We start from the raw sequence: 26705 nt of genomic DNA, 5'->3' as shown, positions 1-26705 counted from the left end.
CTTCAGCTACCATGCTGGTCAGGGTCTGGTGTTTGTACACCATTATTCTGATAATACCATCCCCCCGTCCTTACCACAGCTGTTCCTCTTAGAACTCTTTCTTCAACATAAAAGTTGATCTGTCTTGGGAAGCATCGGGAATTTATAACATTAGGGTTGGATGTATCTTGATTAACTTCAATTGAAAAGATCAGCCCTCTGTTCCTAGCTCCTCTCTGACCTGTTTGTTTAGTGGAAGGGACTTCAGCAGGGGCAAATAACTCCATCCTCAGAGTTATGGACTGCACTATGGAAGCGCTGCCTACCATCCCACTGAAATAGTGAACTAGACTATGGAGAAATACCTAGAGTTCAGATTACTATTGTCAGGTAAGACAAGTATCACTTCAAGGAATTAACAGTTAAATTATCCAGGAATCAGGAGAAAGGAGATGGACTTTCTATACCTACTCCGATTAACTTCTCTGAATTTCAGTGTAAGCACTCATGTATTGTGTAGAGAGCTGGTACCCACCGAGAGATCCAATTACCAGATTTGGGACCAGATATCTAAAATTTAGACATGCAACAATTTACTGGACCATTTGGCATCTGGCCCTTAAGACAGGGGTAATTCTCACAGCAGGTTCACAAATGCCATTGCAGTTCTCCTGGGTATCATCAATGCTCTTCAAAGTTTCACTCCCTCTAGTGCTTCTGCACTGATGAGGCACAAGTAAATCCGTGCAGGCCAAGTTCTGGCTGTGGAGCAACTCTGTTCTTCAGGCAGGTCTGCTTCTCTCATCACTGAACATACTCAGCTTCACAAACGTTGAAGGAGAACCAGGTGTTGCACTCCAGACTCATTTTGTACCACTGCTACTGAATACTGAGTTAAGACAAAAGGCACACCTATTTTTTCCAGCCCCTTTGTTGAAGTATATTCCTTCATTTTGCCTCAGTTATCTACTGGGTGGGGCTTTTTTTGCAGCTCATGTACTACAAGGTCTAGCTATGCTTTCTGCTACAATTATTGACTGACTAGAGCAAACATGCTGATCTGGCCTAAATGTCATACCTGATGACGTATCAACTACATTCCCTGTATTTTTGAATATCTTTCATCCTACTTTATGTTGCTAAAGATTCAAAGTAGATTAATTCATTAGGAATAAAATCTTTAACCACACTTAAAATGTATTTAGCCACTGTCCTTGTGATTCTATTCATTTGATAGGTTTATTTCCTTATCAAGTATGTATTTTAAAACAAAGCTGCTGTCCTAACACCACTTCTCTACATTATTGCAAAGTTGTATGGAATTATTTTATAGCAGCAATTCGACTTAGTGTGTTTCATTTTGCTGCACATCTGTCTGAGATCCCAGATAACCAATCTCTAAAAAGTGACCTACATACTTAACCCTTGTCCTGTTCATAAGTGACACAAATTGACTCTCATTTTCTGCCTGATCTATACACAATTTCTCTCATGCAATTGCATAAATCCTTGTACTTTAGTGATCTTGTTTATGAAGATTTTTCCAAGAGTAATTCAGACAGACAAGACTACCCCATATCCTAACCAAAATTTAAGTTTATGTGGACATTGTTAATCGTGCTTTCCTTTGTCCTAAATATAGCCTTTCTGCAGTGCGTAATAAAACCATTAAAGCACTAGGTTTATTTACTTATAATTTCAGCAGAGGCAGACATCAGAATCAGATTTTTTACATAATCTGCTGTAAACTGATTCTTTCATATTCTTTAGACTGGCTGGACAGTTGAAATTTTGTATTTTCAAAGCCTTTGCAGGGGGCAGAGGAGTACATGAGGAAATGCTTTGGCCAGATTTAAAGTTTGTTATGAAACTTCAGAGTAGAGCTTTAATAATTTTAGTATGGGAGTGCCCTCTTCTTGCTTGAAGGAAGCTTTTCCTTCCTTCAGGTTTGAGGATGTACCTTTATTTTACCTTGGTACACTTGAAAAAGTTCGTGGACATTTCTATAGCTGTTCCCTTAGTGTTAAGCGTGCATTAAAAAGGATAACATGTTCCCTTGCCACAGGTGGAAGCTGACCGTCCTCTAGAGAAATATTCAAACTTGAACTTTGTTACCTAGAGGCAACTAGGCTCTGGTAGAAGAATAATTGCTCTGAGAAACAAAACTTTGAAAAACAAACTAAAAGGAGCCAATAAAAAGTGATATTCCAGAAATATTAATAACTTGAGCAAGTTCTCTTATATGAGGTTTTGGGCAAATGAGCAGTAGAAAGCAGAGGTTCTGTTGTCAGTCATTTACAAAGGAAATCTGGTAGAAATGTGTCTCTAGAGATGGCTCTTGACCTGAGGCCTGCAGATGCTGCTGTGCATATTTGCACAAGTTGTTTCTGTTCTGCACTCATACCTTTCCAAGTTGCACAATGAGACCTCTGCTGCTGGTAAAAGCACACAGCTGGGTTATGAGAGCAAATCCATTCCTGATCCTTTGGGATCTAATGGCAAAGTGGGAAACCAAACAGAAGACCTAAGGATTTCCAGGGCTAAAATAGTGGCTAAAGAAATATAACATTTATTTCCTTCACTCTTGAAAGTGGGGTGGTGTGGGGGTGTGTGGATTGGAAACAGAAGGACTTTGTGAAACCAAGTGATCTACTCAAACAGCCAAGAGCTAATATTAGATGTTGTTTGAGCATAATGTTTGCCACCTCAGGAATGCTCTAGTCTGGGGAAGAGATACCCAGCCAGATCTAACACTGGCCAAAACAGCTGGGACAGCAAATCAGTTTTATAAGCTTTGCAGTCTTTCACATATCCAGTGAAAGTGCATACTGAACCACTTCAGACTATTTCTCTTACAACACAAACTTAAGTGTGACCAAGTTAATATTTTGGACTGAGAAAAAAATTTGCACGCCATTAGTAATTGTCAAATTATATAAATATTTAATTCAATCTCTTAATAACAACAATTCCCAAACCACATATATTTTCATTTTTCATAGAATTGGCCTATAAACTTACCATATGCAAATGCATTTGTTGTTCTGGATCTTGACATCACATCTCATGTATTTGGCTAATTCTCTTGAAAGAGTCAAAAAAAATTCTGTTTAGGTGCTCAGTTCACCCACTTCACAGGTTCTGTGGAAAAACACACATATGAACTATCCACATGGTCATTTGCAGACACATCTATGGGGGACAGAATAGTCATATATTTATATAGTCAATATAGTCATGGCTGTAATGCAGAACTGTGCAATTTATTAGAAAAGTGGAATCTATCTAGCCTGAAGAATGATCTCCTTTTATGACTTGCTCTTTATCTTTTCCTGTGTTCTGTTTTCTTTTTACCTCCCCCTTCCATTTCCAGAATGATATTTCCATCTGCCAGGATTAAAACCACATTATTTCACTTTCCCTTCACATCATCACATCTCAATAGATACTTAAGTTTTTTATTGTATTTAATTTCTGTGACCTAGAACTAATAACTACTGTGCTCCAACAGCAGTATTTGTAATAGCATTTAAATAAAATTTAGTATTATTATTTTTATAAATCAAAATTAAGAAAAAATGAGTTTGTGTCCTCAACATGCACAGAACACCCCACCCTTCATATCTCCTCCAAAGGATACAAGAAATTCCCTACTTCTGGAACATCCTTTAGCTGCTTTATCAGTTTGAAAATAAAGTGCAGACATTTATACTCCACAAGGTGTCACTCTAAAACAGCTGGAAAAAAATCGTGGCTTTATTGCTTTGAACTTTACCCAGGTGGTCAGAAATTACCAGCATTTCAGATTTAAGACTGATTTACCAGATTCTATTCAGAGCTACTACAATGTAACAGTATAGAGAGTGGGTATTTTTTCTTATAAATACTGTATTTCAAAACCAGTCTATTTTTAATTTATTTGCCTAGCTGAAGTGGGAGAAAAAAAAAAAAAAGTGTATGTCAGTAGCTGTGTCAATTTCGGGGAGAATCCAGCAAGTATTTTATAAGGATACATTGCACTGTCCTTTACTCAACTACCACTGGCTCGTTGAAGAGACAGACAACAACGTCAGACCCAACGGCTTAGGTCTGCAAGGTATTCAAACTTTTTAATAGAATACATTTTGTCTATAAACAAATTGTCCTTTTAAATAAATATGGTATAATCTGTAGACATTCAAACATTCTCCAAAAAATACAAATAGTCATCAGCAACAAACCTCCCTTTCTATGGCTCATGGGCAATCAGCAAATTAATCCTCTGGAATCTAATCAGAGAGAATTCCCAGTAAGTTTTCTTGAATCTAAAAAAACTTACATTCCAGCTTCTCCTGTAGTAAGTGCATGCCTTCATTGCTAACTACCTATTTTCATGAACTTTTGAGAGATCTCTGAGACATCTATGAACTTTAATTGCTGTCAACCACCAAGTTCGAAACATACCAGGATGAAATGTGATACAAACATGAGCAACTGTCATTTCACAGGGAACAATATTTCAGGAAAATGAAAATCATCAATGAAAAGGAACAAAGAATGTGTATGGACCATGTCTGATAGCATGAGCGAGGGAGCTATAGGTAACAATTTTCACAAGATACAACAAAAGAAAGTGGAACTGATTTTGAAATGTTAACACTTTTCATCCTGTGCTCAACACTGCAGAGCTCCGATTCCTGCGCAGACCAATGGGGTTCTTGCACAAAACAAACAGAAATTAAAAAATAGTCCCACATCCAAACTTATCATACCTGCTTGTGTTATACTCTGTAACAGCCCTGCTTTCAAACACTTTGTTCAATCTATCCTGACTCTTTCTGTTTTTCTGTGGCTGCATTTCATGTTAGGACAATTTCCAATAGACACACTTCAGAAAAGCTATTTAGATCAGGCCTCAAATGAGAGAAAAAGAATGTCTGCTTCAAAGATCTCAACAGATTTGGGCTGCTCACTTGTCATGAAAGCTGCAGCTCCAGGCCTATGTCTGGATCTTTGAAGTAACTGACAACTTCAAAGGTAAAAATGCAGGGCTGTCAAGGATTTAAGCATTTTTTTGTTTTTATGCCGATTACAAACCTCAGAAAGCTTTTAGTTCACACAGCCAGGATCTCGGAGAATGTAGTTCTTCAAAATCAACGTCATCAAGCGAAACACCTCAGTATGCGTTAAACTTTAAAATGTTTTTGCAGTTCTCTCATTTCTGTAAGAATTAATGAAAGCTAGAAATGTGATAAATACTTCTTTGGGGGAAAAAAAAATCTTTAAGAGAACTATTTTAGAAGAAACAACCCCCTTGGTCCAGACTGAGCTTGTTAAACAAGTCTGCAGCAGCTTTTACCTGGTGTGAGTACAACCACATTGGGAAGGGGTGGAGGGGAGAATCATGAAAGTGAGAATATTAAGAGCCTTATTCAAGGTTGTTTGGAAAATGTGTTTTTGAAGCCACATAACAAAAACAATAACTTGGCTAGATAACCAGATTTCTGAATTGTGACATTTTTATGGCCATAATTCCATTCACAAGATGTATTAATCACACCCGATTCCACTGACAAAGGCTATTAAAGGAGAGGAAAAAGCTCAGCAGTTACCATAACAAAGACACTTCCTTCACTGTTTTTTCCATTCAAGTCACACAGAATACAATGAAGTTATTTTTTTCTTTCGTCTACACGCAGTACTCAGCTCACACACTACTCTCTCTCGGACTCTGTGCATATAGACAGCCTTTGCTTCACACTGTATTGAACCATCCTGTTGCAAGAAGGAAGTTCTAACTGAGACTTAAGGAAAAACCAGAAACCTGAGAAAATGGACTAAAGATTCATTAGACACAGAAGAATAAACTCATTTTTCCTACGTGCCATTTCCAGTTGGCATGAGAGACTATCGAATTGCTCTAGAATTTACTTAAATTATTTTCCTCAGTTATTAAATCAAGCAAATACTAGAACACTTTCGCTGGAATAATGAGATCACTGTTATCCTCATCCAGATGGGCCTCATGGTGCCTTAAAAAATCTCCCAAAAACCTAGATTCCTTCCCCACATGACAATATTTTCTACAGAAAGTCTGACAACCAAAAGGCAGTTACTTCTGTCAGCTGCTTAACAGCTCAGCATTCACTACAGTCTTGCCATGTACACACCCACACACTAAACACCAAGGGGATGAAACAGAAAAAAACCGAGGGGAAAATGAGTCAATCCAAACCAGAAGCTGAGCAGACCCCTTAGTTTTCTTTGAAGTGATACTTAATTCAGAAAAAGATCACGCTGAATTTAGCTATTACACTGATGTCTGCAGGGTACCAGTACAGATCAGCAATTACGTGTGACAAGAACAGAAGGAAAACCAAGCAGAAGACAACTTGCACTCTTCAGGACTGTATCAGTGCAGCAAAAAAAAAAAAAAATTAAAAATCTGCAATTATTCCTGCAAACAGGAGGAATAACAATCAGAACGTCCTCCCAAATAAATTAAATCCACACCTACTCACACAATATGCTTATTTTAATCCCTTTCTTCACTGGCCAAAACAGCTGAGGCTGTTTTAGAGAGTGAAGAGAGATCTGTCTGGATAGTCTATAGGGACTTCTCTTTGCACATCTGCTTAAGGAAACAGCTATGACTCAAAGCTGTACCTTAAGAGGAAGCTGACTATTACATTCCTCATCACCCACAACTCTAGAAAGCTGAAGACATTTTACAAGAGACTATTTTACCTGAGCTACGTAAAAATCTATTTTGAAAAATAAATTTAAAAATCCATGCAGGCCTGTGTACCCTTTCCCTCAAAGGCCAATCCTCTAGCTGTCTATCTTGAAGAAATTTGCAGCTGTGTGGCTTCCACAAGAAAGGACTTTCATTCCATAGAAATGCAGTTTTTTAACAAGAAAGAAAAAAACACCATTATTTTGGCCTTTTTTCCTGATAACGAAAAAACAAAAATCCTGGCTCTGCCAAATCAAAGCTTGGGCAGTGCTCAAATTCTCTTGTAATAAACCAACTCAGATTCACCTGATGTTTCTATATAAAGAATACTACTGTATTGAAAAGGCCTTTTTCCTGCACCACATCCATCACACTGTTTCAGTGTGTGCCTGCTGCCCCAAAGGCTGAGTGCATCCTGGGCTGGATCCAAAGCAGGGTGGGCAGCAGGTGAGGGAGAGGATTCTGCCCCTCTGCACTGGTGGGACCACCCCTGCAGTGCTGCATCCAGCTCTGGGGCCCCAGCACAGGAAAGCCATGGACCTGTTAAAGCAGGTTTGGTGGAGAGCCACAAACATAATCATAGGGAAGGAACACCTCTCCTATGAAAACAGCCTGAGATGGCTGGGCTTTTTCATCCTGGAGAAAAAAAAAGCTCCAGGAAGACCTCACTGAGCCTTTCAGTACTTACAGGAGGCTCACAGGAAAGAAGGAGAGAACTTTTTACAAAGGTAGACAATGACAGGACCAGGGGAAATGGTTATAACAAAAAGAGGGAAGATTCACATTAGATATTAGGAATGAATTCTTTACTCAGAGGCTAGCACTCAACAGGCTGCTCAGTGAAGATGCGGTTGCCCCATCTCTGGAACCATTCAAGGCCAGGTTGGATGGAGCTCTAAGCAACATGATTTAGTAGTGAGTGGCATCTCTGCCCATGGCACGGGGGTTTGGAACTAGATGATCTTCAAGGTTCCTTCCAACCCAAACCATTCTATGATTCTACTAGTAAAGAAATGAGTGTCAATTACACAGATGTGGAATAGACAAGGATTCCTCCTATCAAATTTCTAACTTCAGTTAGCACCAGATACTATTTAGGAGACAAAGGGATCTTTTTACTAGAGAGATATCTACCACACACACACAGGTTTCTCTCTACTTAAGTTTCCAAATCCCTTGCACGTCAGGAGCAATGTCTACCTGTAACAGAAAACAGGCTTTAGCAACAGAGCCATAACAAACTTATTTGTTGCACTACAGAGGCTGGAACATGGACCTGCAGATTGCATTCATCCTGTCCAACCTGAACAGAACCTTTGACTTCTGCTGCCCTTAGCACTTCAGATGTATTTTCGCATTCAAGAAGGTATTTCAAAGCTTATTTACTTTTGTTCCAAACCTGCAGCAGAGCCTTAGAGGCCAGAGGCATCTTGTTACCTCCCTAAATCAACTGTGTGGCTGCAGGAAGTGAGAGAAAATACCTCTTCTTACAAATGGTCTCACTTAGGTACCTAGTGGGATTTTCAAAATATTTGAGAAAATTATCCTGTGTATTTCAAGTAATTAAGGAAAAAAGAAAAAAAAAATCTATATAAACCAACCCACCCCAACAGGGTCAGAGTGAAGAGGGTTAAATGCAAATTGAGTTTAAATTAAATTAGGAAGTCTCAATGACTTCACTATGATTCCATCCCTCCTCCCCTTCCACACACTCACACGCTCACACACACCCCTCAGTAAAGCAAATTAAGTAGGAACCAGGCCTTTCTTCCTACCACATCAGTAAGGCAATGGTGCTATTAGTTCCAGCAAAGCTCCCAAATACTCTGCTCATAGACTGTACTGGCCAAACAATTAGATCACTCATGAATTAAAAAAGTACCCAGAAGCAACTCTGCATATGCACTAGCTTTTCTCAAAGCACAATGGAAAGTTGGCACATACTCCATTTACGAGAGCTGTAATCTGGTTTAAACATGGATTTATTTTAAAAATCTTCAGCTCTCATCTGTAGGCTACTCCACAACCCAGTGAAGCAGCAAATGGTTACTATCCATTGGAAAGCTTCCTTCTTTAGGACACCTTGACCACCACTCAGCAGTTTGCTGAAATTCTGAAAAGAACTGCACCATCAACCTTCACTAGAGGCAACTATCCACAGGTGCACAGGATCTAAAATGTGAAGTGCTCAGGATGAACATTTAAATTTTGCTATATAGACCTCCCATTAATCAAATATTCTGCAGATTACAGAAAATGTAAGTAAATTGCAGCCATGTAACAGCGAGCTTCTTACAGGTATTCACAATATACTTAGCATGTCATGAGCTTAGGTGTGCTTTTTTCCCTTTGTCTTCTTTCAGATACTCATGGATTTTAAAGCGTCTCAACCAGGTTTTTAAAGGAAATCAGACACTACACAGGTTAAACAACATGGTTCTATTAAAAACTATCTTTAACCATGGCACTCAGTGACAGCAATACAATACTTTTTTCCACAAAGCAACTAATATAAAAATATGCCATAAAATAATCTGTAGACTAGTATGCTAGTACATACATATAATCATAACATTCTTTTATAAACTCTTTCCTGAGATACCTTGGGTTGTTTGATTTTCTTGTATTACTGGATTCATTATCTTTATGATTCATCTAAAACAATTGCAAAATATTTTCAATGTGCAGGACACTCAATAACATGTAAAAAGTAGTATGTAAATATATGGCAAAGAAACAGCTCTTAGAAATTATGCGCTTTTTTACTTCATTATATTTTTTAACATTTGGCTCCTTGGGAGACAGAAGGATGGTGCATGAAAAACCTGAAATTAGAGCTAAGAATTGACAAAAAGCAGGAAAGCATTCAGGAATGTTAGGAGTTGGAATATATTATAAATGACACAAAGAGAAAGCCATAAGTCATGTTGGCTATGTATTGTCTTACAAAGCGACTGGACATATCTTAGTTCACAGTATAATAAATATTTTTACTAATCTGTTTTGGAAGAGCAAATGTCTTTTAGGGTTTCAAGCTCCTGTATAAGTTTCTTGTTCTGAACTTCTAGCACTGCAACACGACTCTCCAGACATTTTATGTATTCTTTCTTCCGACGTCGACATTCTTTAGCAGCTTCCCTGCAAAAAGCAGAAGTAAAAAGTGCAAACAAAAAAGCCATTTGCATGCCATTAGAAAGCTCAGCAGAGTATGGAGACTATGACAGAATTCCAAATTTTGGAATATCTCCCAAATCAGTCTGAAAATACTAAGCAAAACTGGGTTCCACAAGGGCCTCAAGTGTCTCTTTCTCAAGTTCATATGGCAATCTGTAGAATTGCTTCCTCTCATGCCTTGATTAAAGTTCATAATAAAGGAGGTCCAAATGAAAGACAGTTATTCTGCTTTATGACAATAAAGATCTTTGAGGGCCTTGAGTTCCTCAATGAGAGTCTTGTTTTGGTTTTCAAGCACAGCCACACGATTTTCAAGACATTTGACATATTCTTTCTTCTTTCTGCGACATTCTCTGGCAGCTTCCCTGGAACCAATACAAGGCAAATGACTACAGGAACAGCCACAATATGGCAAAGACTGGATAAATGCAATTACCTGCAATCCCTGTGGTTCCACAATAACAACAACCACCACCACCAACTGCTGGATTGCACAAACAGAACATTGGATAACAGCCAAAAGCAGTAACATAGTTAAAATATAATCCAAAACATCTAGAACTTGAAATGCATCCAGCATCACCAAATACAAAGATGGAACCGATACACAGAAGAACTGAGAAAAACAGGGAGTAAATGATAATGTATTGACTTGAATTGTACTAAAGATTAGGATGGAAAGCAGCATTTCTTCTTCCAGTCACATTCTACTTTGTGTGTTTATCGGGAGCATTGTCTTCTGTCATCAAAATCTTAAAACCAAACCCAGAGAATATACTTTCAGAAAACACAAACATAACACTACTCTTTTCAGATAAAAAAAAAAAAACTAGATGCCAAGCTTACATGAACATAAAAACTTACAGCACGTACAGTACAATTTAAGTCCAAACAAATACAATTTATTAGCATTTCAGAACTGGCTGCCTGAGTACATTTCAGCCACATGAGTCTGTGGTTTTGGCAAATGATAGCCTGAAACTATTCTTGTAGTTCTGCTCAAAAGTCTCTTATATTGGAGCTAAACACTTTGGTCTGTGTATTCAGAAGCATGTGACTAAACAAGCATCCAATTCCAGAGAAAATATTAAAAGTACTGGGAGTCCTCCTTTACCACCTTGGAACGTGATAAACTAACAAATTGTGAGAGGCTACCATTCCTGCAAGTTATGAGCTATAGCACAGGCACTAGTTTTAAAACTGAAGAGAGAGGAAACAAAAAGGAGGCACAACAATGCTGTGATCCTCATAAGTAATTTAAAATAAAGGACAGGCATGAGAGCAAAGCAATACCATTTATTCAATCATAAGACAAGTGGTTAAGCAGGGAATTAGAGATCTGCAAAGCAGACTATTTCTACTATTAATCTGCCAGTGACAGAGGTGGCTACACATTTAAAAAAGACAGACTCCCCTAAGAATAGCAAGAAGAATGCACAGAGAAAGACTAACATTTACAACATTCAGTCAAGTCCATGACAACTAATTAAAAAATATACAGCAGCTTCACACAATGTGCCTCACAAAATGACAGGGGCACTGCAAAGTATCTCATCCCAGCAGCCAAGTATTTAGGAAAGCCTATAATTATCATTCCATCTTTGAATAAGTTCTCTTCACAGCATCATTAATGGACAGCTGCTAATGAGATCCTCAGCTATTTTCCTAAGCAATTCTTTGCTGGGATGTTTTAAAAGGAAAAAGCCCCTACTGGTCATTATACTCTCAGTAGTGGGAGAGGACAGGAAATAAAATTCAACAAAAAGTATAACTCTAGGTCATCACAAAAAATTATCTGATATTGATTTCTGAATCACCTAGTATTCTCAAACTAAAAATCCATGGGTATAAGGTCAACTCTAATCTTCCAGGGTTAACAAGCAATACTTATGCTAGAAGGACATGGGATGACTGACAAAGAATTTCATGCCTTCCCTTCATCAATTACAGGCAGTGCTCATGACCTTAGGAAGAAAACTTCATTATAACGTTCGTGGGGGAGGGGGAGTGGTTTGCAACACTGACTATGAACTATTATATAGTCTTACCTATTTTTCAAAAGTCTCAGCTCTCTCTTGCGTGTTGCCTCTTCTGCCATTTGCTGAGGGCTGTGCAAAGTCCCCGGTGAGGCTGCCATAACCACTCCCTGAGGTAAGGTGGAAGTGGGAGTTCGAATCTGGTAAGCTGGCATGTCTCCAGTGGCAGCTGTATAAAAGAAACATATTTTAAAATGTATGGCAAAAAAAAAGGAGGTATATCTGAAAATAATAGATTTCTGACAATGATTTATCCAGGATCCCAGATACGTAAATAATTTCACAGGGCTGTAATGACACAACTATTGTTTTTTTATCTTAATAGTATTTATTTCCACATTGTAAAGTATCTGAATTGCTCTAGCATGTGGCCCCACTAGCCAGCCAGACTGAAAGCTTCCACATGGCTCTCTTCAGACAACATGGGGAAAGCAGTCTGAGAAACAGTTTGAGCAGTGACACTTCCTGTTTGCACAATCCCACAAAAAAGAGGGTCCTGCTGTTGCAGCCACTGAGGTTTATATGCTACCCTATTCTCCCTGTACAGGACTCAATTTGCTTCAGAAGACAACTTTCTCCTTCCTCCTTGTGAAAGCTTTACAGCCTCTCCTCCTCTTACAACAGCAGTTTAGCAACCCTTGGATAAGGAGTGAGAGCTGCTGTTGCTACAATGAAAAGGAGCAGACAAGTGCTCGGGATGTACAGGATTTGTTCCCTGGGCAAGAGGAGCGCACATGGGATGCTGCAGCATTAGCAAGCAACAGGAGGCAGTGGCAGTTGCACAGGAAGGGGTGTAGCTGCACACTAAATCAGAGGGCAAAAGTTCAGATTCAGCTCCTGAGCTTTGCAGTTCTGTGCCCTCCCCAAGCTAAACGCTGATCTGACGTGACTTGAAACCAACACCTTTCTGAGAGTCTCACGTCATTTCTTTGTTTCAGACATACTTGTCCCTACATGATGTATCTCAAGAACACTGGGGAAGTCCTAAGTACTTGTGTCTTGTCTAATAGAAAACAAAAGCAAACAAAAAATATAGTTCTCTTTACATTCTAAGCAAGTATTTACCTATTCCTTTCCATAAATATTTTATATTATGATAAAACAGAACTTCAAATTTTGTCATTAAAGCAACTGTATATAGCTGATGTTTCAGAGGCTATTATGTTACACTTAGTTTATACTTTAATTCTTTAAAGCAATATTCAAATAATGGGAAAATATGTCTCATAGTTTAAACCCAGCCTGCATTTAAGCATCACACAGTCACTTGTTCGCTCCACCCACATAGCTCCCAATGTAGGATGAGGTAAGAAAACTCACAGGTTGAGATGGGAACAGTTTGATGTAAATAAAATTAAAAAAATAAATGTAATGTGAAGGAAAATAACAAAAAGAAAAAGAAATAAACCCAAGAAAAATAACTGTTTCAAATTAAAAGCAATTGCTCACCACTCACCAACTGATGCCCAACCTGTGGCTGAGCAGCAGGCCCTAGGCCAGCTTTCCCTACAGTTTATACGCTGAGCATGATGCTTTATGGCATGGAATATCTCTTTGGCTCTCTGGGGTCAGCTGTTCTGCCTGTGATCCCTCACAGCTCTGTGTGCACCCCCAGCCTACTCACTGGCAGAACATGAGAAGCTGGAAAGTCCTTGACTTACTGCAAGTACTGCTGAGCAACAACCAAACCAAGAGTGTGCTACCAACATCCCTCTCATCCTAAAACCAAAACACAGCACTGTACCAGCTAATAGGAAGAAAATTAACTCTATCCCAGCTGACACTAGGACAACTTGGAATAATAAAATGCAGACAAAAACATCTTGGGGAGGCTGACAAGTTAAGCAGTTAAAAAATATCAGTTAACTATAGGGGGAAAATTAGATTTAATAAAAATATACTATTATTCTTACTATATTAATGCAAGTGCTTCACTAATTCCAACCAAAACAATAGAATCAAGTTGTGTTTAGACTACAGTTCCACAGCCATGCCCTGAAATCATTATCAGCTTAAACCCCGTGCACCTCCCCCCCTCAGTCCTGCGGGTAAAAGTGTTTGTGGAATTACAAGATGAACTGGACCAGTGAACTGACCTGGATAATCCCTCGGGGATGTGGGAGGGAGGGAGGGAGAAATCAGCCCAGAAGAGCCCTGTGAGCACTGACAGGCAGCTGCCATGAACACAGGGCTTGGTCATCTTGTACATCTACAGGGGAATTGCTTAACCCTTTAAGTGCTCTACATTTCTTAGCAGTCCCAGTCACGTCAATGGAATGATACCTCAGCTCACCAATTATAAACAGGGAATTTTAGCAACTCTTCAGGCTCCCCTTTATGCTGGCCATATTACATAGATCTTACAGAGTCTGGTAAGAACTACCTTTTTCTATCTCATCATTAGGTACTAAAGAGATGTTACCTTAGTTTGTCTTAGCTACAGTGAATTAGAAATCCAAGCAAACCATTTTGTAGATCAAATCATGGGGAAAGCTCTACAACCCAGATGACCTCAGCTTGGCAAGACCAACTACTTTGTTGTCTGTGTCTGATTTATACTCAGATGGCAGCAAACAGGACATACTGCAGCTTTTGTGCAGAGGACTCAGTGTGATCATGTACCTCCAGCAAGACTTAACAAAAGCAAGTCCCTATCTCAGCTGGGATCAACAAACACCACTGCTAAGTATTCTAGTCTGAGCAAGTCCCAGTAGTGGCAGTCTCTGCCTGACAGTTGTCTCACTTATAAGCCTGCCAGCACAGAAGCACAGATATGTAACTATTCTGGTGATACAGACCTTGCAAATCCAGACACCACTGTTTAGAAACAAGAAAAAAGCACAGCATAGCACAGCATTGACAAAGTATCTTTTAGCTGTGCAATAATCTATGTTTTATGATATATCATTGCAAAAAATATTTCAAAGACTGAAAAATGTTTTGTATACATCCTCAAGAAATTACAGTGTAACTGATTTCCCCAGAAGAAGACCTTTGGAAAGATGAAACCGGCTTTAAACAGAGTGGAATAAACATAATTTTTTTCAAAGTTAGTTTAAGCCTAGTAATGTATCTATATTACAGTGAAGCACACCTTCCATCTCAGCATCTGAGACAAATGTCACACACATTTCATCCAGGCTGACAAACTTCTGTGGTGGTTTCTAATGACACTTCAAAAAGGTTTAATGTAATTCCTACAGTACCAGAAGTAGAACTGAGACTTAACAAAACAACAAACCTGGAGCTGGCGCATTTCCCTAACACATTGCCCCAGGTTTTTGTTTGGGGTTTTTTTTTTGTTTGTTTGATTTTGTTTGTTTTTTGTTTTTTTAATGCAAGGGAGTAAAAAGCCACTGAAAACCAGAAGCTTTTAGTTGAGACTTACAAAAAGAAAATTCAGAAAATCAAAAGACAACTAGGGATAAAAAAACAAAATGCATTAAAAAAAAAAAAAAAATTAAAAAAGCAACCACCTCATGGAAAAAGTAACTTGCTGAACACTAGAGAGCATCCCTGCACTCGAGTTCTTTCAGTGACTATCCAGGAGAAAAAATGCCCGATGTTTTTGGATGCCTATTCTCCCCCTCTGTGACTCATAATGGTGGGACTTGATTATCAAAGGGTTTTTAACTTCACCACTAAACTGGCTACACAAGGCATGAATCATTATCCCTTTGAGCATTAAAAACATCGACCTGGAGAAGATACTTATCTTTGATTAATGAAACCACTGTGCGCCAGCACTGAGCAGCAGCACGTAGGAGCCGGCAGGGAAGTAGTTAATGTTACCGAGCTGCCGGAGGCAATTGATGAGGCAGAAAGGAACTGACTAAATTCGCAGCATGACTTGGAGCTGACGTCAATGTGTATCTTGTTTGGAGTTTAACTTTTCCAGTTCCCTACTGCAACACGATTCCAGGAAATCCAATGACGTCAGCCTTTTGAACTCAATTAGCTGAGGAACAGACCATTTTAACAGCGGAGGAGAAAACAAGCAGGCATTACAATACTTCAGCTATTGCCCTCAAATTTGTTTCCATTCAGTGTTTTTTTAATAATGGAAGCATAGGGTTGATTTGCACTGCTGAACCAATTTCTATACAGCTAAGCTTAAGCCCATGGCTATCAAATTTGTAGCGTCTATTGCTCAATAAAAAAGGCAGTTTTCATTTTTACAAAACAAAAAGCAATTATAAGCACAGTAACGTATATGACTATCACCACAATAAAGAAAAATGCAAAAGTAGAGCTGTGGATTGTTTTCAGCAAAATCCTGAATCAAATAATGAAGAACAATTACTGTTAGTGCAAGAACTCATGCACTAACAGTGATTTTTTTTTCCCCCCCAAACAAAACTGTTAAAACTGCCCTGGAATCCTACAGTAAGTAGACAATGAGAAGCTATTTGTATGACTTTTAGAGGCATGAAAGAATTACAGCAACAGGTTCAAAAGAAAATGTCACAAATACTAACTAAACACTGCACAGACATACAAAAATACCATGTCAAAGGCTAACAAAATTTTTACCTGTTTCATCTCCTGTTACAGCCATGATCAACTTCTGCACACACGATTCTGCTGTTCCTCTACCAGAGCTCAGCATGAACTGTTCCAAACTACCAAGCATGTGCAGGATTACAAGCAAGAGCACTGACATCACAATGACCTCACTTGCTTACCACTGTCATTAACATGCTCCATCACTGGAACAGCTCACTGAAACTGCAGCCCAAAGAATTCCTTTTCCAGTAAACCTGCTTTTTTTTTTTTTTTCCCCTCTTCCATATTGCTATAATCCTAGCTTTGTTCTTTTTCCCTGAATTATTCATAAAGCTACAGAAAGCACTCACCACAAAGCAGGCTGTTAAGAAAGACCGGAAAATTCACAGCACTGACTGACAGAAATTAAAACGTGGCTCTAGCATTCATGAATGAATCCAAATGATAAAGTCACGATTGGATAAAACATAAGGAAATTTAAAACAGACATGCAATTGTTTTCATTGGAACAGTTCCACTAAAAGGCAGAGAACTCTGTTGGACAGACATGCAAGACAGGAAAGCTTAATAAGCTGTAACAAATAGGTAAATGAAAGGCTAGAGCTCCTCGCCTTGCAGGAAAACCCACAACCCACTCATTTAATTTCAGTTAAAAGCTTCAGAAATTATTAAGGAACACTCCAACAAAGTCAATCAAATGCCAGTGATTTCAGATGCTGTAATAAGCAGAACAGTAACTCTGGGTAAAGGCTAACTCTTTCCCCTTCCCTCCGTATTCAAAATAGGTCCAAGAGATCTGGTTGACTTAGTTTTGAAATATAAATTAAAAGAAAAAAAAAAAAAAAACAAACCCAAAAAGGAAAAAAAAAAAAAAAAAGCCCAAAAAAACAAACAAAACAAACAAATAAAAAGCCCTCAGCTTGGAGAGAATTACTCCTTATTTATATCAATGCAAATGAAATTAGTCTCAGACCAAGAGTCCAAGCACTGATTTGTATGCAGGGCACAGTAAACTTCTGAGGTCTTTGTAATAAACAAATTCACACTGGTAATTTATCAACTGTGAAACTGTGCTGGATGGCAGCAGTGGAAGCATCACTGTTTGCACTGATATTCTGTGTTTTACATCTTTTGTTTACAGGAGTGTTCTGTGATTACAGGACCATTTCAGGATCACATGTACAGAAGATCAGAACTGAAGCACAAGAAATTCAAGCCACTAATTTCAAATATCACTAACAACATAATGAAAACACACATAGATCCCAACAGAATGATTTTTATATAACTTTTCTACACTCATTTTCATTAATAGTCAAACACTTCCTTCTTCAGCTAGCAAAAAAAAATCCTTAACCCTTAATGTATTAGGAAACTGCCCAGACACTAGAACTGCCTCTTATTTTGACTACAAATGTAAACTTGTAGCAAATACAATGTCACTCAATTGGATCAATACATTTGGCACTTTTATCCTAGTATTTTTCCACACTACAGGTTATCAGAAAATATCAAGCACAGGGTTTATGTGATCTTACCCATAACTACATGAGATCCATTAGCAAATGCTTTAGAAAAACATATCAATACATATGCTATCTGAAAGATTCTGAAACAGCATCTGAAACAGATCTTTTCTGTTTCCAGGTATTTGTTCTTTTTTTCTTCTATGATTAAGAAAAAGAATTATATGCTGCCTACCCAAAGTCATTATAAAAATACATATGTAAGTGGTAAGATTACTAAGCAGAATAATTTTTCTATTATAATCTATGCTATCACAATATTAGGTGAACAGTCAACTACAAAATATACATAAATGACAAATGCTCATAACTTACATTCCAACAGACTTTCTAGCATAGGCAAGATGACCTGTAGTAAGGACATTTCAGACACTTGTATATTCAACTTATTTCATTGTCTCACTCCATTGTGATTAACTGAAGTATGCTGGCTACATACAGTTGTATTATTATAAACATCTTCAAGTGCTTTCACACTGTTTTTATACATCTCTTTTTTACTATAGAGGTTTTGTTTTTTCTATAGCATGTAGAATAAGTTGAAGTCTTTTATATTCTCATCATTTCCAAGTTCATGCTCACTCACTGTTTGCTTTGTACTTTTCCCTGTATATGTTAGGTCACATTTTTCTTCTGTGTTAACAGCTATGAGGCTCTCTAAAGCACTGGACCTTGAACCAAAGGAATAGAAAATTCTGAGATATGAACTTCTCTGAGCATGGACAGAGAACACAGCAATTTAGTTAAAAGTATCTAGATGCTTCCAGAAACATAATATAGAAGGTACTCATTAACTGTCTCTGAATCCATTTTGAAAGTTTCCATCACAGGCAAAACACTTAATGGGCAATTCCATCTTGTGGAGCCCATTGCTGAGCCCTGTCAGAAAACAGCTCTGTAATGGAGAGTCTGTAAAGGAAAATCAGTCAAATGGAATGCCCAAGGACTGAAATGCTGCCAGATGAAATCCTCAAATGCTGTGCTTCTTCTCAGATTTGGGAAGTTTTAGGAAGCAGCTGAGGAGTTATTCTTTCTGCTCCTGACACCAATGCTCTGAAGAATCAAAGCAATACCTACAAAATAGTACAGTTAACCTGGAGAGATGGGGATGGCCTCTGATTTAAGGGATGTGTAGGCACACACAGAAAATGTTTTAGACTCACTCAGAAAAACATGCAGTACTAGAGTGGGAAATTGGTTTGGGGGACAGACAAATTTGGGTCTTAAGGCTTTGTTAAGAATGTATTCATAATAACATTTAGGGAAGTTGTAACAATACTTTCTGAACAATAAAAACTAACATTTGGCTAAGGTGTTTTCATCTTAGAGTCTTAAAGCACTTGAAATGCTTCTGGAAACTCTTCGGTCAACAAAGTATTTCAGCATTTATTAGATGAGCCTCATCCACTCCATGAATACACATCTAAATCCTTCCTAGTTCTTCTCATGGCTTATTTCAGATAGTTGTTTTGGCTTAAGTATTCATATAGCCCTCCCTCCCTACTTCTCTGTGTCAATAATTTTTTTTAAAATTCTGTATATTCTCCATAGCTATTAATTTAGTGTCTCCATAGAGAAATCTCTCTCCTATTTTCAAAGTTTTTCATCACATAATGTGTGCTCTTTGTAGGTCCTTCAAAATGCTTCTCTTTGAGAAAATTAGCTTCAGTAAAGGATCTGCTTTCTAGTAACTGCAAAAGCCAAAAGTTGCAAGGAAATTCTGCCCTAAACATATCCCAAAACCTTCAGAATTTGTGTTTAATTAACATTAACTGCTGAAAAAACCTAATTAGTTTCATATATTAAATGATGTGCACCTTCAGGATCTCACTTCAATCTGTAACAGTATCTTCATTCCAATTAAACATGCCTCAAAATATGGACAAGAGAATCCAAAGCAGAAAGTGATGTTATACTGCTATTTCATTCTTTTTAACCAAGCATAGTAGCTGCCTTATTAAGCAAAGAACCTGAATCCCTTCCTAAGACTCTTTCATCTTGCTATGAGTAGTTTACTTAATAGTGCAACAACGTCAACATAAAATAAGAAAGTTTTTAAGAAAAATTGTTTAATATGAAAAAATGAAAATTGGAACAGACTAAAAAAATATACCTTGAACAACAACTTGGCTTCCAGGAACAAAAAACTGCTGTGTGCCATCAGATGACTGTGCTGCATATTGCACAATGGTAGCACCCGGCTGAGGAGCTCCTGAATTTGTCACAGTCTGAATTGTACCACCTTGAGATATGGTAACTGAACAGAATAAAAAGAAAAAAAAAATAAAAAAGAATAAATATATAAGTTAGGCAATAGAAAGACATAACACATGCTAAAAAAAACATGAAATAAACATTGTCTTATAGGACTCCTGGTCCTCTCCTTGCTTAAGGATCAATTGTACAATAAAACTTAGGTAATATTAATACTGATTTCCACAAATATAAAGCCTGTTGTGTAGTATATGCCATACATGTAAGAGATAAAAAGCAGTGTTCAACACATTTTATCTGTAGGTTTCCAGAAATATTAACTCTGCTAAAATAGTTTAAATATGGGGGTGGGGGGGTGGGGGGGGGGGAATTGCTCCTAGCCATACAAAAGTGCTGTTTTAAACACTAAGACAGAAGTTATTAAAAAAAAATCCTAAAAAAAGCTGCTTATTGACTCTCAGAAAACAAAAACCAGGACACCAAGACAAAGGAAGAGAAAGTTGTCTAACACTAACAATACTTTCTTTAGTGTAAGAAGAAGTTTAGGACAACATTTAACCAGGTTGTACACAATTGTATGGAGGCCAATACTCATGTAAAAAGAGAAACACAACAAAGTGGGGTTTTCCCCCTCAATGTAATAGCAATATGAAAAAAACAAATATACTTTCCCCATTAAAAAAAGCCATCCTGCATTCTTGCCATAATCAAGTATTTATAAAAATGCAGTTCCCTAGAGACATTATTAACTGTATATTCCTTTTGAAATTAGCATTGCCTTTGTTAAACACAGAAATATTATTAAATCATGGAATGGCTTGAGTTGGAAGGGACCTTCAAGATCATCTAGCTCTAACTCCCCTGCCATGGGGAGAGGCACCTTCCACTAAACCAGGTTGCTCAGAGCCTCCCCATCCAACCTGGCCTTGAACACTTCCTGGGGTGGGGCATCCACAACTTCTCTGGGCAACCTGTTCCAGTGCCTTGCCACCCTCAAAGTGAAGACTTTATCCTAATATCTAAACTAAGTCTGTCCTCTCTGTTTAAAGCTGTTGCCTCTCATCCTATCACTATGCTCCCTCATAAAGAGTCCCTCCCTATCTTTTATGTAGATCCCCTTTAAGTACTGGAAGGCTACTGCAAGGTCTCCCTAAAGCCTTCTTTTCTGCAGGCTAATCAACACCAAACCAGTCAGCCTGTCTTTATAGGGAAGGCTTCCAGCCCCTGATAATCTCCATGGCCCTCCTCTAGATCTGTTCAAGCAAGTCCATGTCGGTCTTGTGCTGGACACTCAGAGCTGGATGCACCACTCCAGGTGGGGTCTCACCAGAGCAGTGGGGCAGAATCCCATCCCTCGATCTGCTGCCCACGCTGCTTTGGATGCAACCTAAGATCTGGTTGGCTTTCTGGGCTGCAAGCACACATTGCCAGCTCATACTCAGTGTTTCAGCCACCAGCACATCCAAGTCCTCTGAATCCACTCATGGCCCAGCCTGTATCCACATTACGATTGCCAAAACCCATACACAGGACCCTGCACTTGGCCTTACCATGAAGTTTGCATGGGTCCACCTCTCTACTCTGTCACAGTCCCTTTGGATGGGATCCCTTCTCTCTGTTGAGCTTTGAGTATCAACTGCATCATTTAGCCTGATGTCACCTGCAAACTTTCTGAAGGTGCATTCAACCCCACCTTCCACATCTCCAATCAAAGATACTGAATAATACTGGTCCCAAACCAGATCTCTGAAGGACACCACTCATCACTGGCCTCCACCTGAACATCAAGCTATTGACTGGAGATCTTTGAGCCAATTCCTTATCTACCAAGTGATTCACCAGCCACATCCACATTTCCTATGTTAATTAAAACAATCCTGAGACTTTTAGCTGAGAACCTAATTCCCAAGGAGTAAAAGTTCCTTTCCCCCCCAAAAGATATTTAAACTATGAACATTATAGTTAAAGTGATCTGATATGTTACAAAAGTCAGACATAAAGATTCAGGCTTGCCAACTCTTCTGAATTCATTGTCAGATTACAGTATTTTATGCCATTGTTGAAGGTTCAGCTCTGCTTATCTCAAAACAGGATTTGTCAGATACTATGTGAATTTTAGAGATTGCTGATTTCAAATGTGTTTTGACAACAGTAGGTTATTTCAAAAGCTCAACTTCAGATAGAAACACTTGAAAGAGACTGAGATTGCCAAATCCCAGTGGCTGAATTAGCTTCTTTTGGGGAAAACATGGAATTCCTCTCATGTTGAATTAAGTTCAGAACGTTATCTGCAACACTGAAACAGGGTTCAGCATGGAGGTCCAGTCCTGCCCTTGGACTAAGGAGTATGTAACATAGGAATTAGTTGAGTGCTGCACACAGGCTCCCTAAGGCATTGAGGGGAAGGGGAAGAATGTGGCAGGGTGTAGAGTGCAAGATGTTTCAGTCTGGCTTCCAAAGCAGAAAGTGCCCCATTTTAGGGCAGGACAAAAGAGAGAGAAGCAAGAAAATTAAAGCATTGTATTCTCTATTTTTCACAAACTCCAGGACAAGAGCAATAAGATTTGTCAACTCTACCTCCCAAAGAAGTTATAAAGAGCCAAATTCTGCCTCTCAGAGTTAGCACCAGGAATGGTACATCTACACCATCACAGAACCACACCACATAAACCCCAGTCAGTTTGGTTTCCTAAGCAGTAAAACATCAGCACAGATTGATACAAAGCTCTTGGCCCCATAGTGAACATGGGTAAACAAATATGTCACAGCTGTCCTGCAATTATTCATTCAGATCCCTATCCAGTACTTTATAAGCAAAAGTGAATTAACTCCAGTAACTGCTTCCCTTACAGGACTGATTCCTGCCATATTCCCAGAACAACACACTGCCCATCCCCCCATTCCCTATCCTGATCTTAACCACTGCACACACTTTGTTGTGCTGGAGCTCTGCTGAAAACTGGGCCATTTATGATGAGTACAGGACTTTCCTGGACAGTCCCAGTAGCTGAATGTCATGCAGGTGGATGGATGCAAGTGGCATCTTCTCTTCCAGCTAGGAGTGAAGACAGTACTAATACCACTCTCTGAGTATGATCATCAGTTCTAATCCAGAAAAAACAGATCTTTTTCCCCTCCAAAACTGGAAATGGAACTAAAGGTAGTCTTTCCCAAAAGATTTCTTAATTCTCCAATTGTTAAAAGGCTATTCTAAGACAGCAAGTAACCCAGACAGACAGCAAAAGATCTAATAATTTTCATTTCCCCTGTGTTTTTTTCATGCAGATCATCATGATTTGCACAAGGAGAAACGGATGGGGAGGCTGATTCACACACTCCAACTGAATGAACAACTCTTGTACATTAGACCACTACCACAAGTGAGTAACTAGTAATTATTTTTCAGTATTAAATAACCAACATGACAGAACTACAGCCAACAGAGTAGGTGTGTAGTCAGATGAGAATACGAGGTTCCTACACAAGACAGCACCCTGTGCAAAACTACCCATTTCCCTGACAGAAAGATCACACATATGTTGATGGAGGTAGCTGGCAAAGACATTATATCTGGTCATGTTAGTCTGTCTGCTTCCATGAGCCAAAGCCAAGAAGCTCTAAGGAAAAAGATATTTGGAAACCATGGCAACATACCATTTTGGCTGGTAAAAAGTAAGTAGAGAACAGCCATCAACGCTGCTAATAGACAAAAATACATTTGTTTTCCAGAAAAATGTACTTATCAAGTTCTACCAAAAAGAGTCATCCCAGACATCCAGACCTAAACACACAGCCAAAATGATCTCTTCAACTAAACTGCCTTTCCTTTGCAGGAATAGAGAGAACAGCAGAGGGAAAAAAAGGAACCAGCAAATGTAATAACATAAACCTCTTTTAAAGCAGGGCACAGTACAGACGGCCACAGTGACACCACAAGGCCAGTTCTCCATTGCCATGGACACTGCACAAGTTTCATGTATAAACCACTGGGTGCCTGCACAGGAGAGCCTGTACAGCCCATGCTGCCCAGGGAGAGAGGAGTCCTCAGGCACAGTACCCAGAGGCAGAAGCACAGAGCTATTGACAGGAGGTGTAAAGATGAAGGAGGTACATGGAGTGACCCTCTGCATCATATCCAGGCTAAAATCAACACTGGAGATGCTACATTCCCATCCAGTCTTCCTGGTTTTAGTTAACAGCAGCTCCTGAGGATCACAGGCAACCAACAGGATGGCTCAGAAATGCTTCAGGTCTGTGCTTCATACATGTAAAGACTAGGGGTCAACAGGCAACCTCTCTTCAGTAAACTCCAAATTAAGACCCCCACCTTTTTACAAGAACATTATCATCCTGGCTGCCACCCAGCCTAACCAGAATTAAAATACACAGACTTTGCTGAGGCAAAAGGTATTTTACTTACAAAAACCAGAAATCTCCCAAGCTTGGCTTATAGCCAAGTTTAAATTAAGACACATGAGATTTAATTACATTTTTGTGGATTCTGTTATCACATTGTCAGTGTTGCTCTCTGTTGCTTAATATTCAGAAGTAAATGTCTGCTTGAACAAGAAAGCAAAACATGTGAATTTTGTTATTCATTTAAACACTTCCCTATCACTACTGTTTATAGGTGTGTTCAAATGAAAATATATTCCCCTAAGAATCACCTCCTGCAAGACACTGCAGTCAAAGTACAACCCTGGGTTCCCACAGGAAGCTATGATTACACCTAAGCTCTAAAATTTCTTAGAAATCCTATATGTTTACAGGCTCACTAGGTAATACACAGACATTATAACACTTTGTTTTAAGCCTTGAAATGGCAAATATATATATTTTCTTAATTAAACCTAAGCAAAATCAAAAATACAATTCAAAAAATTGAAGAAAAGTATTTAATTTTTCTTGGAATACAAGAATACATGAATACATGCCAGATTCTGTACTGGACAGTTGTAATATGGACTGTGGACATCACACAACAAACATTTATTTATGTCTATAGCTTACAGAAAGGGTAGGAAAAGCAGCCTAAGGGCTCATGCAAAGTTACTTTCTATGCTGAAAGGATAGATACTACAGGCAAATTCTGTCTTCTCACCATTAATAATTAGTTTAGATGCATAAATTAAAAACAACTGAAGAATTCTAAGGGTGAGTAGAACACAACTAGAGCCATTCTATCCTCTTTTATATGCCACTGCAGTGTTTTAATAGACTTCCTCTGTTTTCTCATTTCAGGAAAAAAACTCCACAACATTTCTTATGCAATCTTCCTGTCATTATATCAAAGGAAAAACACCTGCACTTTAGTTGTCTACTTACGAAAAGACATGAAAAACCCCTACAAACTGTAGGAGTGAAGTTTTATAAAATACACCATTTTAAAAACAGTGATTATTATAAAGTTATCCAAACGGTTAACTGATTATCTGATTACGTCCAAAGTGGCCGTAGAGTGCAAGCTATGCAAGACTTCTACCATAAATACAGGAATAAAAATATCCAAAAGCAAATCTATAGAACAGAACCATGAATGTAACTTCTAACTTGCATTTGGATGATGCATCAAATATTGGAAACCATGGCTTAGGTTAATTCTGCTGTTTAAGTATAGATGCTTAAAAACTGGTGACAAAAAGACATGGTTCTTTTAAAAAAGAAAATTGGAACTTAACAAGTAATTTCATACTCCAATCTTACATTTCAAAAAACTCTACTTGACATTTCATATAACGAATAGCACTAGTACATAGCAAATCACAGGAATTTGAAACTGCAATGATTTGTATCATTAAACATTCACATAAAAGCATCAACATTTTTCATTTCAGCTGAGCTTCACTTCCACATTTTAATGCACAGAAGCTCTAGAAGGACTAAATCTAGCAGCCAACAAATAGTACAAGAGATTAAAAGTCTATAATCCCCATGTTAGAAAAAATTAATAATAATTACTTAGAAATACAGACAAAATCAAACATCCTTAATGCATTATGTAACTCCTAGAAACAAAGCTGTGCTATGTATGCTCTGCATCATCACGTAGTACATTTGCAAACATACGGTATTGCCCCGTGTTAGTATGATACAGGCTGGTTGGCATGGCCATTGCAGAAATACCAGAAGGCGATCCTTCATCTTCTGACTTCTCTTCTTCTTCAATCTTCGCTACTGCAGGAGCATCTGATGAGAGCTCATTCAAAATTTTTCTAAAAAAAGAATGTGAGTAATTTTATGTACTTGAAAATCTGTACCCATAAGAAAATCAAATAACTGACTTTTTTATCAGACAGTTTTGCTGTAATAAATAAGCTGCCTTTAAAACCAGCAAAACCAAAATTAAAAGTCCTTACCGGTATGAAGGCCTTCTGGAAAGTATTTCCCTACGTTTTTGAGAATCAATTATCACTTCTGATTGTGCAGCTTCATCTGCAATCGATGCTACCTGTAATAGCAAAGTTCCTGAAATTCATAACTTCATTAAAAAAAAAATGGCAGCAGAGTAAAATATTTCTTAAAATTCCTTCCATGTTTACATATGGGAAGTTTGTT

The 26705-nt window shown here is 38.4% G+C and overlaps 1 protein-coding gene across 8 annotated transcripts in view; it reads right to left on the bottom strand.

The window, feature by feature from the left end:
• Positions 1-4062: 4062 nt before the first annotated feature.
• The window catches only part of CREM (cAMP responsive element modulator), a 41382-nt gene continuing 18739 nt past the window's right edge, over positions 4063-26705 (bottom strand). For 2 of the 8 annotated variants that reach the window (XM_066200265.1, XM_066200294.1), the window contains 5 exons: positions 26507-26598; positions 26217-26362; positions 20050-20193; positions 11917-12073; positions 4063-9832 (listed from right to left, as the gene is read on the bottom strand). In XM_066200265.1, coding sequence (XP_066056362.1) covers positions 9688-9832; positions 11917-12073; positions 20050-20193; positions 26217-26362; positions 26507-26598 — 684 coding nt within the window. In that variant the 3' untranslated portion in view covers positions 4063-9687. Of the gene's footprint in view, positions 10234-11916; positions 12074-16437; positions 16848-20049; positions 20194-26216; positions 26363-26506; positions 26599-26705 lie in introns of those variants that run through there. The other 6 variants (XM_066200257.1, XM_066200285.1, XM_066200275.1 and 3 more) reach the window with 5 other exon arrangements.

The sequence above is a fragment of the Chamaea fasciata genome, unplaced genomic scaffold, assembly GCF_029207755.1.
Source record: "Chamaea fasciata isolate MVZ Bird 193981 ecotype frontalis unplaced genomic scaffold, bChaFas1.0.hap1 SCAF_1, whole genome shotgun sequence".
In the NCBI taxonomy this organism is placed as follows: Eukaryota; Metazoa; Chordata; class Aves; order Passeriformes; family Sylviidae; genus Chamaea; species Chamaea fasciata.
Note: the sequence above shows the minus strand (reverse complement) of the source record. Positions and strands in the feature narration are given on the sequence as shown.